Source organism: Ylistrum balloti, unplaced genomic scaffold, assembly GCF_031769215.1.
Source record: "Ylistrum balloti isolate Yb309-2 unplaced genomic scaffold, AGI_CSIRO_Ybal_v1 Utg369576, whole genome shotgun sequence".
NCBI classification, from domain to species: domain Eukaryota; kingdom Metazoa; phylum Mollusca; class Bivalvia; order Pectinida; family Pectinidae; genus Ylistrum; species Ylistrum balloti.
The window spans coordinates 850,305-870,467 of record NW_026781869.1 but is presented as its reverse complement, the minus strand read 5'-3'; the positions used below and the strand labels follow the sequence as shown (position 1 = coordinate 870,467).

The following is a 20,163-nucleotide window of genomic DNA, read 5'->3' as shown; positions in this document are numbered from 1 at the left end:
TGTGTAAGGATAGGCCTAGAATAATTGGAGAAAATACATATTGATTCACAGAGCATAATCCATATGAGTTTCATTACACTAGCTTCCAGTCTCAGACATGGTTGCCGTGCATAAGCTGCATATGATTTCTCATAGCACAAATCAAAGTCATAAATATATAAACTTTATCTATCTCAATTGACATTTATCATTCGATTTGATGTAAGCCCGCGAGGGGTCTCATTACGGGCGTAAACTGGATACAGTAAAAAATATATACAGGTAACCCAACAAATCGAAACTACATCAAGATGTTTGAATTTGGCGCGCATACCAAGTTTGAAGTTATTGTGATAAACCACTAATTTTGCTGCCGTTCTATTCATAAGCATAAGCACTTCAGTGATTGTTTGCCAGATCTCAATAAGACAAAAACATACAAATCGTTAAGTGTTTGAAGAAAGCATAAATCATTATATTAATTTCCACCAATCATAAGTCACCACATCACGCCCGGACCTACAAGATGGCGACTTCCATTAAGGTAAAACCGGCTATTCACTTTCTTTATCGCAAACAAATATTATCACTGAGGTTTAAGTTTCCGATCAGTTGAAATGTTTTTACATGTTGGAAAAAACGAAAGCGAAGATGGAAATTCACAATAGGACTTGTCGTATTTAAGGTTTAAATGCTATATTAACCGATGTTTACCTTTCACCGACGTCATCAGCTGTTCATTTTCAGTTTTGCCACGCGTCGATCACAGTATTTAGTATTATGGCTTTTAGTCAGCAAACACACATTTTTTTATTTGCTCTTGGCTTGCTGTTATGGCTTCGCTGTAATCTAAAATAAATTTGATACAATGACAAAGCAAATCTTCAATGGAATATGTTTCTAAAATTGGCTTTGCTTCTAATATCGATCTTTTTCCCCTCAAGATTAGTGTTGTACTTGTAGATTTACTGATAAAATCGATATCAAGTATGTATCCAACAGTTGTACGTTACTGAAGACATTTGAAATTCGCGTGACTCTTCCCTACAATATACGTGTTGGAGAGAATATCCTCACTGGAATTCAGATGAGGAAGTTGAATGTAAAAGGGGTACCTAAGAACGAGTGCACTGTTCTATACTACAAGATGCAAATTTGGCTTGGTCATCAGAAAAGTGAAAAAGAGCAGGAAAGGGGGCTATTTAAAAACCATGATCATGGTACTACATTTTCTCAAACTGGAGATATATATTGATACATCTCTTAGCTAGACAAAAAGACAAACTTTGTATTAACAGAGATATACATTTGTATAATACAGAGGGATAGGAAACAGGGTAAAGTGAAGACTTCTCTGGTAATAGTTTTTGTGAATTTGTTCACTTAACATTGAAGTCATCAAAGCCCCCTCTCAGTTGTTATCAAATCTTATCTACCTATGTTCCATTCACTTCTCTACCGTAGTTCACCGAGAAGTGAATATCATTTTTGTAACAGAAATATAAGATAAAAATTGCACATCATAAAATTTGCATGAGTCCAAGAGAAAATTACTCAGCTTCTGATTTTGATTGATTTCAAAACTGATTTTCATCACATTTCTGGCTGATAGTGGTAAATAATATGGGGTGGTATTTCAGTTTTAAGCAGCTTCATCATTTGTTATATTTCCAAAAATATCAAAAGTCAATAAAAATAATTTCGTTCCCAAAATCTAGTACGGCCAAGTTGAAAATTATTAAGTTTTCTACTATTCTTTATTTTGGAAACATTTGTTATGTACTTTTTGAGAAAACTGGTATAAACATATAGCAGGCTGGATAACTCCAACACAGATGGAAACTGGAAATTATGTATCAAGGAAATCAAATGTCCCAATTGGCTAAAACCTACTTGCTCAAACCAAATGTTTGCACTGGAAGGTTGCAAGTTTTAATTTTTTATGGATATTTTTGAAATTGGTTTGATTATTTTAACCTTTTTGTATATTTGCTTTTCTTTCTATGTAAATGTTTGAATGGCTGATCACATATACAGTTTTTGGGGTTTTGTTAAGCTCTTTTTCCAACCACTTTGAATTCACACACAATACCATAAAAACACTAACTATTAAAGTTTGAACATTTTTCCATTAAGTTTCTTTATCAAAGAAAAACAAAGGGTATGGTTATGCAACAAAATAAGTTTGTCTATGATACCTGTCTAGGACACCCTGTCTGTGACATCATGTTTAGGACATCTGTCTCTGACACTCTGTCTATGACATCCTGTTTGTGACATAATATTTAGGACATCTGTCTATGACACTCTGTCTATGATATCCTCTCTATATTATCCTGTATATGATGCCTGTCTATGACACCAGTCTAAGACACCCTGAAAAAGACATCCTATTTATGACATCTTATCTATGAAACTTGGTCTATGACACACTCTAAATGACATTTATCAATGAAACCCTATCTATGACATCCTTTCTCAGACACCTGTCTATGACACCCTGTCCCTGAAATCTTGTCTCTGATATACTGTCTGTGATGCCTGTCTATGACACATGTCTACAACACCCTGTCTATGACATCTGTCTGTAACGCCCTGTCTATGACACCTGTATATGGTTCCTGTCTATTTACACCTGTCTATGACACCATGTCTGTGACATCATGTAAAATGACAATTACTTAAATGAAAATTGTCTCAATGTCTTTTAAACTGAATTCAGATGTAGTTCTTTTGTCATATGAGTAACTTTAACATTATATTTTCCTTATTGCAGATGTTGCTGTTTACTGGTTTGGTAGTATTTTGCCTGTTATCTGTAGTAGATGGCAAATCTAAGCCTATCACTGTTACACTCAATGCTAAATGGAACTCAACACCTTTGCTGCTCGAAGCAAGGTAATGAAATAAAGAATTCTAATTTTAAATATTACTGGTCAGTGTGATCGGTCAACTTGTCTGCTGAAAGGCTAAAAGACTATAATAGCAAATTTAAGTGCTATTAAATATATAAATATATATGAATTAGTCAACTTAAATTTTCTCAGTTTCATTTTGCTTCTTTGTTTTAACTAAGTTGAAAAAAAGAGTAAACAGCTGAAATTAGCACTATGTTAGCTTTGATCTTAACATCATATGTACAAATACATTAATTTGTTTTATAAATGTTCTGTTATATTTGACGAGAAAAAGTTTGAGATTCAAGTTTCTAGAATAAGGTACTGTACAACTAGGAAAGAAGCACATTTCTGGTGGTGCCTTTTAAAATCCATAAGTTTGGTAGTGAGTGAAAAAGAAAATTTTGAAGTTTTGATGCCAATGACTTTAATGTTGAGTTGAAAAAGAAAGAAAGGTCACAATAAGCACAATGTGTTATTTCAGACTTATAAATATGACATAGGTAAGAATCTTGATGAAATAGTTTTGTTTGAACAGAGAAGATTTCTTGTTCATTTACAGTGAATTCATAGCAAAGGAGAGCCCTGAATCCTTTTGGAGATATGTAGGAGAAATAGCAAAGCTGGACCCTAAAGCAAATGCCTTGGGTAAGTGAAAACTGTTCTGAGTCATAGTATTGAAAATTATCATAGCTAAACTGAGATAAGACATGGTTGGATGGTTGGGTGTCGCATAAGTAACACACACTCGCTTTTCAACAAAACGTCTAGGGTTTGATTCCTGGAATGGATATGACATGATATGGGGTCACCTGCCTACCCACAGAATGACCCCTCGTACACTTCCATCCCGGCCAACAAACATGATTAATAATAAGCTGGAAAATCTATAAGACATTGTTATAGTTGAAGTCTTTTATTTTCATGTTAATCGCATTTTTCTGCATAAAATACACAGATTTCAACATTCAGGTTTCAAACAGGAAGCAAAGGTTAATTTCATGGTTTTTCTGTCCATATTCTGTCATCACCAGTATTTGAAATCAATATGAAATTCTGAAACTATCCCCATGTAAATTTTCTGTCAAAGCTTTACTGTATTCCATTGTTCTGCTGCTTGGAACAAATGTAAATTTCATGTTTGAAAACGCCTACATGGATAATCCCCAGGGTGTTGACAAGGCGATAAGGCCAACAATTGTAACACTATCAGAGGTCAAGCTAGTCATGTGAAAAATTATGGGATGCAGATTTTTGGCAAATGATTTGAAATTTCAAAAAAGAGATATAAATGCAATAGAGAATATACATGAATTCAAAGGTGTGAAATCAGAACACACAGTCATATTGTGGACTACTACAACAAAGACCTGTCAGATTATAGCTGATAATTAAGAATATCCATGATGTTCCATTACTAGTCTAACGATAGCTGTTCTGTTGCCGGTGATGAAATCTTTACCGTTATACACAACAGGATTCATATCCTTTCGATTTCATAGCTTCTAATTCTAATAGCATGAAAATTATAAAATTTTCTCTAATTTTCAGAAAGTGATCAAGGAAATTACCATATGATCCTAAAGTTTGCTGGAAAAGTTATCTCCCCATTGCAACTGAAGCTGTTACAACTTTCTCTGTCCCTCAGGATTTACTCTCCAGCTGTGGAAACATTTCAACAGGTTGGTCAGGTCAATTACTTAGTAGTCACCGATAATGCGTCAAGGTCAGTAATATGACTACATATACAGGTCAAGGTCATTGAAGACATGTATGTGTTGATCCAGGATCATTTGAATGAAAAAATGGATGGATCACGTCGTTAGAGAGGTCAAGAATGATTTTAATCATATAAGGGGTCAAGGAAATTTTTTTTTCCTGACATGCATTATCACATGAGGTGTTGAGGTCATGTTGGTTTTGTATAGTAAGAGAATGATTATAGCATAAGTGAATTTTCAAAATGAAAGTAAGATATTTTGTATGGCTCAAAGGAATCAAAATCAAGGAAAAATGATTTACCAGAGGAGGGAGAAATCTATTGTCTTATTCTGCCAATGAGTAAATAAATCTCAATTTTTTTTTCAGCATAATGTGACCTCACATATACCATACATGAAACAAACCTTTGTATTCATATATTTTGCTGACCAAATGGTGTCAGATAAGACCGGGCTTTGCCACCCCAAAATTTTAGTCTTAGCTAATTTTTGTTTTGAAGTCCTTTAGATAGACTTTTCTGCTTACTAGTTGGATTGAAATCTCTTTACATGCTCAGGACCTTTTGAGTCACACATCAAGATAGTAACATCTTCGTAATTGTTGATTTGAACATGTTATTTCCAGCTGGCTGAGGGTGGGTCAGATGACTGTGTGGCATTTGTAAACATTCATGGACAGACCACTTGTGATCCAGAAGAAGTGAAGTCATTGGTAGAAAAAGCAGCAGATTTGTAAGTGTCATCCCTTTAACTTGATCACTTAGAACTCACAGATTTTAAGCAAAAGTATCCAGTGATAAGCCCATGACAGATGATAAGCTCATGACAGATGATAAGCACATGACAAATGATAAGCTCATGACAGATGATCAGCTCATGACAAAAGATAAGCCCACTTCTTCAGTAGAAATGCCAACACATACTTTGTTTTATCACTAACTTTTACTAAAACCCTCCCTCCTACTGTGAGTAACAGATTCTTTAGGGTTATTATTAAGATATTTCAAAATAAGGAACAATGGATAACATCTAGTGTTCTGTTATGAATACTGTAAGATTAGTATTTTTGTGGGGCTTAATTTTCATGTTTTTCCTTTTTTGTGGGGGTGGGGTAGAGAAACTATCTTGTGGAAACTTGATTTTATGAATAGATATACTACTTCAATTAATGTCAAAAGTTTGTAGTTTGTGGACATATTAATTCCAGGACAGAGAACATCCACAAAATCACCAAAAATAAATCCCCCTCTAAAATCGGTGATTTTGCAGTAAGTGATGTGCATTTTTGATTGAGATGTATTAATGGTAAATGATTCTTATCATTGAGTATGTTGGAAAAAACTTCTTTAGACATGAACAGAAAAAACTGATATTACATTGTCAGTTTTTGTCTAATGAACCTGATTTGAAAATCCTCAATCAATGACATTATAATTTGCAGGCCAAAGCCATCAATTTTCAAGTTTGATCACATTTTTCCTGGGTCTGCGGATAATAATGTGGTTGTGGTGCTCTACGCAGAAGTGGGAAAAGAAGGATTTCCAGAATTTCATAAGACACTTCGTGACCTGGCAGATAAGAAGGAGATAACATATGTACTGCGACATTTTGTCAGAGTAAGTAAACTACTGTGTCTGCCTCAGTAGAATAGCAACCTCTGATAAATCTCTGAAATATGAAGCTAGTGCACCTTCCCATGTAGATATGATCATTTCTTTTGATCACTTTGGATATTACTCAGTCACCCCTAAAGTTTAAAATTTAGGCCTTTAAAACCACTGATAAATTCTAGAACAATGATCACAACTGTATGATGCAGGTTAATTAATTGTTTGATTCTACTGTATCTTATTTGAATTTGTACATAAAGGTGCTATTTACTTGTGTGTCTTTTGTACAATCGTTGATATTGGTCAAACTTGGCAACATTTGTCAAAGTTATGGGACTAAATGAAATCATTACAGTAGACAATCTTCATTTCCATCAAATATCTATAATATTTTTCGGATATAAACCAGATTTGATGTATTATTTTATATTAATGAGATCTGTCATTATTTGCCAATATTTTGCCAGAGCTACAGGACATAATTAATAAAAAGAATATTAAGGAACAGGATAAAAACAATGAGTCCTCACTTTGTTATTTAGCCTTTGGTATATGCTTTAGTTGTGATTTGATTTTCTTACCAATCAGTATCTCATACCCTTTTCGGAAATGCTTTCTTATTGAACACATACGTACCTAGTGACCTTTCACTTGATACCACATTTGTTGTGTGCAGTACACTGGTACTATGATATAGATTGCAAAAATGCCTTTCAGTTGAATGTCCAGCCTCATTGAATTGGTTTCTTTTGAGAGCATAGTGTTTCTCAAACCCAGAAATTCTTAGGACTTCATTGATTTTACGTCATCTATAACCGTAATTAGTCAATCAAGATTAAAACTTTGGGAATGATGGAAAAATGCGAGGTGACAAGGGGGCAGATAAAAAATTTGTGAAGCATTTGCAATTTTTTTTAATTGATCATCAAAGATGATATCATGCTTTTGGCACAACCTGTGATACTGTGGTATATATGGTATATAATGTATATTTTCGGATGGTTCATCCTACAGCTAAATTTAGTATTTATCATATATATTGTTTGAATCAGTTCAATATAGACAGAAAACCTCATAAATATTACTATCCAACACAAAGTCATATTTATGAGAAACAGAGACATTATATATTCGTATATCAGTATTCAGTCGACTGTTCAGTAGAAGTTGATGATTGTATCACCCAAGTCTACCAGCTAGTGTTTGGTATTCTCTCATCGGACATGAAAAGATACAAGGTCACTTGTCCAGTTACATGGCATTTCCATCAGTCCTGTTTCCTCCCACAATAAAACCCCTGCGTTTTCAAATTCTGACAAACAAGGATGATTAATATATTAAATCTACACAGTAAAATAATCTGTTTTCGTGATTTTCGTTGATTTTATTTGTACTCTTAATTCATGAAACCATGTGTCCACAATGTTTTGAGCCATGTATAAGTAGATTGATTTTGCTGTATTCATCCACCAAATGAAGTGCCCACCAAGTAACATTGGTTTTTAAAAACCACAAAAATTGAGTCCCACAAAAGTATATGAGTTAATGGTAACTTCTTTCACAATGATTTGAAAAATAGAGTTTTTTTAAGAAGAAGTTAAGAGCAAGTAAACACAAAAGTGGACAAGATTTTGTATTAAAAAAGAAAATTATTACATTGAATGACCATACTATAATTGTTTTCCAGAATCCAGCAAAGGAGAAAACACGATTGTCTGGCTACGGGGTGGAACTTGCCATCAAAAGCACCGAGTATAAAGCCAAGGATGACACAAAAGTAGAAAGTATGTACTTGGTATAAGGATAGGGTGAGAAGGAACTTTGAATCAACCTGTAACATGTTGTGTATACAGTGTAGTGTAGCTATCAATTTCTTTGCAGTCTTCTGCCGTCTTCCACACATATTTGTAAGGCCTGTTGATTCCTGACACTCTCATATCTTGATTCTTCTATCATTCTTTTTCTACTATTGTATTTACCAACATATGGTTTTATTTCTACATATGTGTTTTTTATTCATTTTGATTTATAAACAAATTGAAAATAAATTTAACATTTAATATGTCAAATTTGATTTTCAGGTGGGAGTTCTGCTGATGCAGAGGAAGATGAGGTGGACGAGGTGCAAGGATTCATCTTTTCAAAACTCAGGTACAACAGGGATATCAGATTCTTGTAGCGATAGATTTTCTGACCTTATGTAAAAAAAATATTGATGACTCTTTTGAACAGACCATGATCAGTGAACTGACATTATCGTTAGATTTTTTAAATGTTTATCAGTCGATAACTCTTCTGAAAAAGAGATGAGTGTTTTTTCACAGAAATTTAGCATACAACCTTAACTGAATCTTTTAAATGAATTACAGAGAGTTGCACCCTGATAGCAAAGATGATTTGAAAGCATTTCAAAATCACCTGGTGGCCTCATCAACAGAGCTAGCAGCTCTTAAAGTCTGGCAATTACAAGGTGAGGTTTATTTAAGGAAGGAAAATTCAGGATTTCAAATATATGTTAGTTATATATATATCACAAGTGTTAGAAATCCTTTACTGATAGAGCTCTGTATAAAATTTTGTTGGTGTTTCTACTGTATTACATTAACTTTTGCGTGATTTTAATTTTCTTTGATTTTAAGGGTATAACTGATCAACAATTTTATTTGTCCACAAAATGATGAATAATTGAAAATTCACAGGAACTTTTGATATTATTAGTAGAATTTATGAGCAAAAGCAAGTGTCAAATGTATTTTGGTTGAAACCCTACAAAATTTAAGCCCCACAAAAATATTTGCTTTTATAGTACTGAAAATTTCGTTTTTAATGAGAATCTTCTTTTAGCACATTTCGCATTGAAGAAATATTGCACGAAAACATGACTATGCTAATTCCAGTTGTGGTATGTCACTAATACATGTATATCAATTGCAAATGTGCGAATTCATCATTGGGCTGTTTTATTCAAACTGATATCGTTCAAATATTTTATTGTACCAAAACAATGTTTCGTTTTATGAAATGTGTTACTTTAAATAGAGTGATGTGCAGTTTTGATATAACAGAATAGTTTGAAAGAAACTTGAATCTATGTTGTAAATAGTAAAATCTGTGCAGACTTTAGTATATGAAATTGTACTGATACAGATTTTAGAATGGATTGAATGCGATGACAATTCCTTAAAGTCCCCCTTCCTGAGTTTGACATAATGCAGCTTTCACTCCAGTCTTACTTCTACAATTATGAAAAATGATTTCTCCCCAGTATTGTGTCCTACAATGTGATAAATGATTTCTCCCCAGTATTGTGTCCTACAATGTGATAAATGATTTCTCCCCAATATTGTGTCCTACAATGTGATAAATGATTTCTCCCCAATATTGTGTCCTACAATGTGATAAATGATTTCTCCCCAGTATTGTGTCCTACAATGTGATAAATGATTTCTCCCCAGTATTGTGTCCTACAATGTGATAAATGATTTCTCCCCAGTATTGTGTCCTACAATTATGAAAAGTGATTTCTCCCCAGTATTGTGTCCTACAATTTGATCAATGATTTCTCCCCAGTATTGTGTCCTACAATTTGATCAATGATTTCTCCCCAGTATTGTGTCCTACAATTTGATCAATGATTTCTCCCCAGATTTAAATATACAATATATAATAGTTATTTCATTTCTCCACAGACTTGAGTCTTCAAGCAGCACAAAATTTGATGACCACTCATTCATCAGAGGTTTTGTCCGTTCTCACCGACATCAGTCAGAACTTTCCACAGCGAGCAAGGTAAGCTTGTCTGTAAACTATATCCTCTTGTCAAGAATGAAGTACTGAAGAGTGTTTTTAAAGTACTGTGCGAGATAAGAGAATACTGATTAGAACTGTATGTAATATAATATGATATAGCAAGGATACAATGCAACCAGATGCATCAATATAGACATTTAGGAAACCCTACAAGACCCCCAGGAGATCTCCAGCTGACGTCTAATCGACTTTCAGGTGATCTTGAGGGCTCTGCTATTAATACTATCAGATAGCTCAGATAATTATATTTTGAAATATTAGGTTATACATGGCAAGTTCTCTTACTTTTATCACAAGATATGTGTATAATGATATTGTTCTGTTTGTTATAGAACCCTGGTGAAGACTGTCCTTACAGAGGAATTCAAGAAAGAACTGAAGAAGAACCAACAGGTAGAACAATTGATTGTATATATCATACAGGTGTAATGCATGATGTATCAACTCCCAAACATAAATACAGTCAAACCTCGTTAACTCGAAGTCGATGGGACCACGAAAATACTTCGAGTTATCCGAGTCTTCGAGATAGCCGAGTTCATGAGTTTTGGTGCAAAGATTTTTAATGTTCCTGACGTTCCTTGTACTTTTTGTCACTTTTTGGCTATATACGAGCTTGATGTAGATTCCGGTAATAAGCAAACATATTTTGTTCTTGATCGTTGAAAAACCAGAATTGATAATTAAATTAGTTTGCTTATTATTTAGAAACCATCAATTTCGTTCTGTCAGTCCTTTTTAATTACCCCTGCTTTTATCCCTATGTGACACTCATGACATCTCCTCACTAATTCTGCCCTAAGTACTTCGACGCTAATTAAATAATTGTTTCACTCATTTGTCGGTTTAATTGAGCACAGGTGACCGTTTCATGCGTACTCCTGTAAAAACATTAAGCCTAGTACTGGGCCAGTGTTGTGATTGTTTTCTATAGCTTAGTTCCGCTTCACTGAGTGTATACACAGGTCGGTGTTTGTTATGGCTGACAGACACGGAAATTACGCAGTAGAACTTCACTTTTTATCGCCGATATCTATCAATTATAAGATCTAACGGTTACCTTTTATCATTCAATTAAATAACAATAAACACTTTTCTAAAACATGAATATTGTTAATTACAGTATTGTTCATTAATATTCACTTGTAAAGCCTATTGTCGGTAAAATTGCAAAACGGCGTAGCGCATCAGCAATGTAATTGACCGGCACAAAATTTATACTTCGAGTTTTCCGATCATATTCAGTATATGTTTTGTTGTTGGGACCAAATTTTTACTTCGAATTAACAGAGTTTTTCGAGTTTTCCGAGTTTTGATTACTAGAATAAAGAGAAGATTTTGCCGGGACCGACAAAGTGCTTCGAGTTAAACGGGGTCTTCGAGTTTTCCGAGTTCGAGTTAACGAAGTTCGACTGTAGTAGGAAATAGCAGGAATAGTAGAGAAATGTTCAACTTAAAATTCTGGCCACCTTTTCATCGCTGATAGCGACATTATACAGTGTTGTCATGTGACTTTAACAATACTATCACATGACTTCACTGTCTTGTTGTTTCACTATATACATATCTCTATTCAATGAACTGTATGTTTACATAATGACCGATAAACAAGAAGAAACAGTGTATCCCCGGCTTGTTGCGATTGATTCCTAAACTTCCAAACATATAATATATCACAGTACCATTAATACTGTCTTGGAACATTTTCATTATCATCTAGTTATTTTTTATTTATCATATCAACATAATTAACACACCTGCCCCTATAAAGTCATCCCCAACTTTTTGTCTTGAGAAAAGAGTGTAGATGTTCCTTTAATGAAAGCCTGTGATAAGGATGTTTACTTCACTGGTCTATCAGTACAACATACAGCCTTCTAACATTTCGTCTCTAAGCCTCAAAGTAATTTGGCTATAATATCTCAAGATCTGTAATTCTTTTTCTAACAGAAATGAAAATAATTCACATATTTAAAACTAGTGTGTTCCAATGAACGGTATATTCAAACAGATGTGTCCTCTATAAAACAAGAATGTTGTTGTCAGATTAAACAGGTAAGTCTGACCAATATGTTGTCACCACAGGCTGTCAGATTAGACAGGTTAATTGGACCAATATGTTATGTACCACAGGCTGTCAGATTAGACAGGTTAGTCTGACCAATATGTTGTGTACCACAGGCTGTCAGATTAGACAGGTTAGTCTGACCAATATGTTGTGTACCACAGGCTGTCAGATTAGACAGGTTAGTCTGACCAATATGTTATGTACCACAGGCTGTCAGATTAGACAGGTTAGTGTGACCAATATGTTATGTACCACAGGCTGTCAGATTAGACAGGTTAGTCTGACCAATATGTTATTTACCACAGGCTGTCAGATTAGACAGGTTAGTCTGACCAATATGTTATGTACCACAGGCTGTCAGATTAGACAGGTTAGTCTGACCAATATGTTGTGTGCCACAGGCTGTCAGATTAGACAGGTTAGTCTGACCAATATGTTGTGTACCACAGGCTGTCAGATTAGACAGGTTAGTGTGACCAATATGTTGTGTACCACATGGTGTCGGATTAGACAGGTCAGTCTGACCAATGTTTTATATTCTATATGTGTCAGATCAGATTAATCTGACAAATATGTCATTAATCTTTGGTATGTTAGATAAGAAAGGTCAGTTTAATGAAAGCGATGTTTTACATTGGATACATTCATTAGTACCCAATGAAATTTCTGGAAAAGAAAAGGTTGTCTGTAAATATCTCGACCTTTTGTTTCTATGAAGTACTCTGAAGAACAATGCTGGTGCCTGAGCGTTTTCATTGAGTTCATTTTTGTTTGCAGTATTTTGAGACAAATCATGGTCTGTCTGCGGGGGAGTCAGCCCTGTTTCTGAATGGTTTGCCTGTGGATATTGAAGTATATGATATCTACAGCCTCCTGGAGCTGATGAGGTCAGAGACAAACCTAATGGAGGGACTTTACTCACTCAGCTTCAAGGTAAGACGTGTGTTATAATCTGTTAACATAGAAGTTCTTATAATTCACCCAATAGATTGAAGTCTGATGGAGGTGATATGGTTCATAAAATCTCACGTGGAAAGAAGACAATTTAAGATATTTTTTTTCACATAACTCAGAAAAAATTTTGTCATGTTTTAAAATAAAAAAGAGATAATGACTTTGGGCCGTTTTCAATTCATGATGTTATGTCATTTTTCTATAGTACGACATCATAATCAATTTCTGATTGACACAGTTATAAATATACCCCAGGTTATATTACAACGATGACATAAACACTGAATAACACAGAATATTTAAAACCTTTCTTATTGGATTGTAAACATTTAATGTCATGTTTCATGTTTCTGTAAGTATTCAACATCCCACGATATCCATTCTGTATGTGAATTGTTTAACAGTTTATTTCTATTATCTAACCTCAGGGTCCAGAGGTTAACCAGATACTGAGGCTGGACCTAAGTGGTGACTCTGAAGACTTTGCTTTGGACATCAGACACGTTGCTGTTTCCGTAAGTTATTGTCCACAGCGAAAAATCTCCACAATCAGATGTAAACAATGAAAAAACTTAAAGTTTAGAAATAATCTTATTGCAATTATCCTTAAAATCAAATTATTGCATATATGAAGGTTTTTAGTTTTTGTTACTGAAAGGAAATTCCTTAAAAACTTTTTCATGTGATGAAAGGACACCAATTGTGCTACCGAAATTACTGAAACATCTGTCATATCTATGTTAATACTTGTGCTATAGAATATGCTTCTTAATCTTATATATAAAATAACAGCCATTAACAATCTCTTTTAGTGGAAATCCTTCATAATTCTTCCATGGAATATCTTAAGATTGATGTTTACCTGCAGTTTTCTTAATCCTAATGATATTTAGTAAAATCTGTTCAATCTGACTGTTCAGTTTCTCAACATCCTGTATAAGTGAGACCTGTGTGGTGGATTTAACAAGTCATCAGATGAGCCAGGTTTTACTTTATATGCAATGATGTACAACATTGATATTGTTTTTATTCTCCTAGTACCTGAATGACCTGGAAAATGATCGTAAATACAAGAATTGGCCGAGCAGCGTACAGGATATCCTGCGGCCGACCTTTCCGGGTATGCTGAGACATGTCGCCAAGAACTTCTTCCACATGGTGCGTCTTTATCCTCAAAGTTTAGACAAAGACAACATTTTGACCTCATAGGTTTACCTTCAGAACTGTTTATATTCACCTTTAAAGCTTTGGATTAGTTTTCGATGCACTATATATTTCTTTTGAGTCAGAACTATTGGATGCAGGGAAATCATTGGAACTGTCCGAGAGTAATGGGCTGTTTTCAGCCAATTTTAGTGAACGTTTTGAAATAAGCTAGGTCATGTTGAATTTGAATCAAGCTAATTATCCTGGATATGAATATTTCTTCTATTTTTTTCTTGATCGTTAGAGTTTATAACTAATATCAAGAAATAAAAATGGATGATGGGGAAGTGGTTCCACACTCCTGCGACTGCTCTTCTTAAGCCTTGGTGACACTTTTTCAGCCTTGGTGACACTTTTTCATGACATTTTTCTTGTATTTATTTCTATACAAGGACTCCAGACACCAATAAATTTCATAACTGTTGTTTTACGCTGAAAACATCATAAATTACAATAAACATCAACAGAATGTTTGCTGTTTGTTTTTGAGATTGTGATGTCATAGCTCAGTTGTTAGAGTATCTGACATTACAACCTCATTCTAAGATCTGTGTTGTTTGACTCTCCATACCTGAAGCAATTTGTGTTTCTCAGGAAGCTGAGATAACTGGCTGTTCTGTACTGTCTTGGTGGTGTCCTTAGGCAAGGCACTTTACCACAACATCTGCTGGATGGTATATAGTAACCACCCAGATGTTGTTCTCTGAGGTCGCCACCAGCTTCTAACGTATAAGGAGGTTTCATGTCAAAATAAACAATTATTGGGAGATACTATCTTAAAATGTTTGAAATACAATACTTATTGTGATATTTAATCTTAGTTTATAATATACCATGCACATTGTATTGTTTTGCATGATTTAAACCATTTTTCATCGGTCATTGGAAAAACAAAATTCTTGTCTATTTTAGGTTTTTGTAGTGGATCCTTTGGAAAAGAATAGTAGAGAATTGCTTAAAATGGCCGAGGCGTTTTTAGTACATAGTGCTCCAGTACGTATTGGTGTGGTGCTTGTCGTGGACTCTGACAGAGAGGTGACAGGGTATGACGACCCAGGAGTGGCAATCTCTCGTGCGTTTGATTACCTTATAAGGGAAGAGAGTGCAGATCGAGCCATCGCCTTTATCACTGACGTAAGTTTTAATTCTGGATGTAAAATACAGGCAATTAGTGTTCTGGTTAATCTACTTTAGCAAATTTTATGGTTTGGTGTTTAAGTTAAAGGATCAGTGTCAAAATATTTCTGTGATTGATTTCAATACATCAATCAATACATCAATCAATAAATCTTGTAACCTTTTGATTTATCTCTAATGTATTGCATTTCATTGTTAATTTTCTGTGTCTTGTGTTGCTCAAGAGTTCAATATTACACCTACTTAACAGATGGTTATATAAATCTCCTTTCTTTCTTGATCCAGTGGAAAGTTTGAAAAGTTACCCCTCCCTCTCAGAAAAGCACAAAAAATGTTTTGCAGTTACATACTGTAATTGTGGAAATTTTTGCGGTTGGTTAATTTTGCAATTTTTATGGGTGAAGTATATGCGTAGAAGTTATTTTTGCAAACCATTTTCATTTTATTTCATCTTAAGCACACCAAAAAACATATAATGTGCGTGGGAAATTTTTGTGATCTGACAACCTTCGCGTAATTAGCGTTAATTTCCCCCTCATGTAAATTTCCACGTTAGGTTTTGACTTCCTAGGCAACATGAGTTGGATAAAAAACTTACTGAAGTGAAATCATTAACCTTTTTTGGGTTGAAGATTCGGATAACTTGTCTCTGCTTTATCCAGGTATATGAGAAAGCCCAGTCAAAGGATCTAACGGCAGATTTGGTAATCAAAGAATTCCAGCGTTCTTACTCCGACGCAGATGAAGGAACAGTATTTGGGGAGGACGACGACTACAATATTCTTAGAAAGGTATGTTTTTTTCGGATATTATGTCAGCATTAAGCTGTAGTGAAACGTTTGTTTGTTTTTTGACAAGAAATTGGCTTAACCTTGATGATTTGTGACCAGGGATAAAGAGACGTGGGTATATAGTACTCAATGTGTCGACGTGTCCCATTGTGTGGGCAAAAATTAACCCCTAGAAATGTTTAGTTTATATTTATGTCATATCATCACACCAACAAGATCTGCACCTTAGTTATTTTTGTAGTAATTAGTCGCGTTTAAAATCATCAAAGGTCACCCTGAACAACTTGAATGTGTATAAGGTATCTCCTGAGACCTACAGCAGATTTAGTTAAAATTCACACCATAGCATTACACCAGCAAAATCTTCATATGAATAGAAGTTCCAAACCTGATTAGATTTCAGTAGTCATCAGCCAAGGTCCAAATCACCCTTGATCACTTTTATAATAAAGCGCTTACGTGCAAGACAATTAATGAATAGACATAAGCTAAAATTGGGAAGATTAGGCCCCAGTTTCATGAATTTTCCTTTATTTATAGAAATAACTGCCATAGAACAGCATTACATTAGTAACGGAAAAACTTACATTTAAGGAAATTTCTTTAACTTATGTAATGCTTTCCTCTGGGTGGTTTTAAGTTAAGAAAAGTCCTTAAGTTTAGGAAGATTCATGAAACTGGGGCCAAGGAGTGGGAAGTATATCTATGTGAGTCCCTCCTACCATTACTATCACCCAAACCCCCACCCATCCACCAACCCACACTTTTCATAATCACATTTTTTTTCTGGAAAAAAAACAAAAAAATACAATCTTTCAGCTCCCTTATTCTCAGCCAGCAATATGACTAAATTTTCAATTCATAACTCCCTTTAAATGGAAAATCCTCCCTATAAATGATTTGATTAAGGCGATCCTTATTATACCCCCCGCAACGAAGTTAGGGGGGTATACTGGAATCAGGTTGTCCGTCTGTCTAAGCGTCTGTCCGTCCATCTGTCTGTAGACACATTTTGTCCGGCTAACTCCTCCTAAACCTGTGAACCGATTTTGATGAAACTTTACAGGAATATTAAGGATCATATGCATGCCCCTTTCTTTTTTTGAAATTTTTTGTTGCCATGGTAACTGGTCACTATAAACAAGTTTTCTAATAAATGTCCATAACTCCTCAGTTATTTGACCGATTGTATTCAAACTTAGTAAAAAGATGTAATTCAGTGAGGCCAATAATTGGACATATTAGACGTTTCCCAAACTGTTACCGCGGAAACACAATCCTGGCCTCTGATTGGTCAAAATTTAGATATTGTCCACTTTTGACCAAATTTGGTATATAGGGTTATTAGAGGATGCCAAACATTATAAAATAGGTTTCGTTGCCATGACAAACATGTGTAGATGTGCATGCCCCTTTCTTTTTTGAAAATTTTGGTTGCCATGGTAACTGGTCACTATAAACAAGTTTTCTAATAAATGTCCATAACTCCTCAGTTATTTGACTGATTGTATTCAAACTTAGTAAAAAGATGTAATTCATTAAAGGCCAATAATTGGACATATTAGACGTTTCCCAAACTGTTACCGCGGAAACACAATCCTGGCCTCTGATTGGTCAAAATTTAGATATTGTCCAATTTTGACCAAATTTGGTATATAGGGTTATTAGGGGATGCCAAACATTATAAAATAGGTTTCGTTGCCATGACAAACATGAGTGTTTAGTGTAGATCAAGAACATAACGGCAGACATTTTTTTGTCTCTGTGGCCCTTCAGTGGAAAATATTACTTCAGTAAAGATGTAAGTATTGCAAGATTCTCTTGATCATGAACAACATGTATTCCACCCCTTCTGATTTCCAGAAATGCAGGCACATGCAGAATATGTCAATTACTCTCAGAATAACACTTTAACTTATCCATTGACTCATTGCAGTGTGCGGGGGGTATTGGTCAGCCATCTAGGTGACAGTTCTAGTTCATTTTGTAATCACTTACTGAGTTTTTCAGGTCAAATACGGTATGTATCATTGTTTGTGTGCTTTGTTTGTTTGTGCAGGCCTCCAATGACTTTGTGTCCAAGTCAGGTTTGAAAGATTTCCCTCAGGTGTTGATGAATGGTGTTCCCATGGACAAAAAACATCTAACAGAGGAAACATTTGAGGAGGGCGTGGTCTCCACCATCCTTGCTCAAACTCCAGCCATACAAAAGGCAGTGTACCAGGGCACTCTTCATGATTTTGTCAACATGCAGGAATGGTTAATGGAGCGTGACAATGTTCTCCCTCGCCTGAACTCCAGAGTCCTTACCCCAGCCAAGAAATCTCTCGACTTCACTGTCAGACTAGGTAGGTACTGTTGTTGAGATCTCATATTTTGTTTGGACAGGGTTTTTTTTAATAAATTACAATATCACATTTAATTTTATGCTGAAAATATGTCTGTTGAAATTATTCACTACTGAAAATTTAAACATTGACCTCAAATCTGTTTCAGATTGATTGTATTTGTCTTATCTTTAATTTCCATAACAAAAAAAATTCCCAAAAAACAACATATATTAGGATATCAGTTCATGTGTGCCTTTGGTATATATTTGATTAGTGAGTTTTTACCTTGAATTTTAAGTTGTAATATATTCATGTATGATGTTTTACTTATTACAGATGCTGATGTGTACAATGATGTTCATAAATTTGAGGTACTAAACACCAAAGCAATGACCTCTGTCATGACCCAAAATATGAAATATCTGACAAGGAAAGGTGAGATTTTTAGCCATAGAAAAACTTCAGACTTATCAGTGTTGTTAACCTGGTGTTAGATAATACATTATATCTGGTCAGGGCCGTCATAATCTAGGATGACAGGGAGTGTTCAAGAGTCATCAGGTAAAATTGAATATGAAACTTTCAGATACTGATCAAAAGTAAAGAAATATCATATTAGTCTAGCAATTTTCACAATGTAAGAAAGTCATAATATATCAGATTGACCTGACAAAATCAGGTAAGTTGGCAACACATGCACCAGCTTAATCAAAACTGTTTAACATTCAGTATTTTGATTTCAGGGAAACTGTTTTGCCTCTTATCAAGAAGCATTAATTAAATTGTTTAGGAAATAATTCACATTTTCAGATGAAGGAAAGAATGTGTATTTTTGTGTATGATTTAATTGTGTCATCAATCCTTGGGTATCTTGATTTTGTGTGGGAATCATTTATAAAAGACGTCCACATCACAGTATCAGTCATCCCTAAGCCTCCTTGTCAAAGTAAGAATAAAACCAATCATATCCAGATCACAATAAAGATGAATTCAGCCTAAAGATTAATTTTCAGATTCTATATAATGATGTATTATTTTAATACATTACATCTTAAAGATTTCTCAGTGACTATCAAAGTCAATTCAGCACAAGCTGTTCTGTTTGTATGTCTGCCATTATATTTCATCAGTCCTTCTCCATCAGTTATGAACTTTTAAAACAGTTTTGATTTTAAATTTACAGAGGAGAACATGCTCCGCCCAGTGACCATGTGGGTGGTGTGTGACCTTGAGACCCCAGAAGGTCGTGATCTGTTGTACTCTGCTCTTAAACAACTGGTAGGTTAGATTATAAATATCATTTAGTGACTGAAAAAAGAATAAGAAAAAGGAAATATTCAACTTCTGCCATAAATTATTCTCATAAAAATCTACCTCCTATAATGATAGTTTCTTGAAAAAAAGAAACCATTTATTATAGAAAAGTAGTGCTATAATGGGTTTGTATGTGTATGATAACAATTCTTTATCTCTTTATGGAAGGGCTTACACAGTTCTCCAATGTCTGACCATCTTATTGTGTTCTCTGTCAATGTCGTATCATTAGAAGCTTAACAAGATTTTTATATTTACCCATAGTATCATGGCATCAAGATGTATAGCAGATCAAGTTCTTGTTGGCATGGAAGCTAGGGCATTCATGTCAATGAAACATTTTACA

At 34.5% G+C, this 20,163-nt stretch overlaps 1 protein-coding gene across 1 annotated transcript in view; it reads left to right on the top strand.

Moving 5' to 3' along the window:
- The first annotated feature begins 641 nt into the window (after positions 1-641).
- LOC132565332 (UDP-glucose:glycoprotein glucosyltransferase 1-like) overlaps positions 642-20,163 on the top strand; it is a 40,183-nt gene continuing 20,661 nt past the window's right edge. The window contains exons 1-19 of the mRNA XM_060229977.1: positions 642-664; positions 2,756-2,877; positions 3,439-3,524; positions 4,428-4,558; positions 5,223-5,329; positions 6,039-6,213; positions 7,895-7,991; positions 8,289-8,358; positions 8,577-8,677; positions 9,897-9,996; positions 10,350-10,410; positions 12,863-13,018; positions 13,468-13,554; positions 14,078-14,197; positions 15,158-15,379; positions 16,045-16,173; positions 18,233-18,521; positions 18,840-18,938; positions 19,687-19,781. Coding sequence (XP_060085960.1) covers positions 2,756-2,877; positions 3,439-3,524; positions 4,428-4,558; positions 5,223-5,329; positions 6,039-6,213; positions 7,895-7,991; positions 8,289-8,358; positions 8,577-8,677; positions 9,897-9,996; positions 10,350-10,410; positions 12,863-13,018; positions 13,468-13,554; positions 14,078-14,197; positions 15,158-15,379; positions 16,045-16,173; positions 18,233-18,521; positions 18,840-18,938; positions 19,687-19,781 — 2,247 coding nt within the window. The 5' untranslated portion in view covers positions 642-664. The remainder of the gene's footprint in view (positions 665-2,755; positions 2,878-3,438; positions 3,525-4,427; positions 4,559-5,222; positions 5,330-6,038; positions 6,214-7,894; positions 7,992-8,288; positions 8,359-8,576; positions 8,678-9,896; positions 9,997-10,349; positions 10,411-12,862; positions 13,019-13,467; positions 13,555-14,077; positions 14,198-15,157; positions 15,380-16,044; positions 16,174-18,232; positions 18,522-18,839; positions 18,939-19,686; positions 19,782-20,163) is intronic.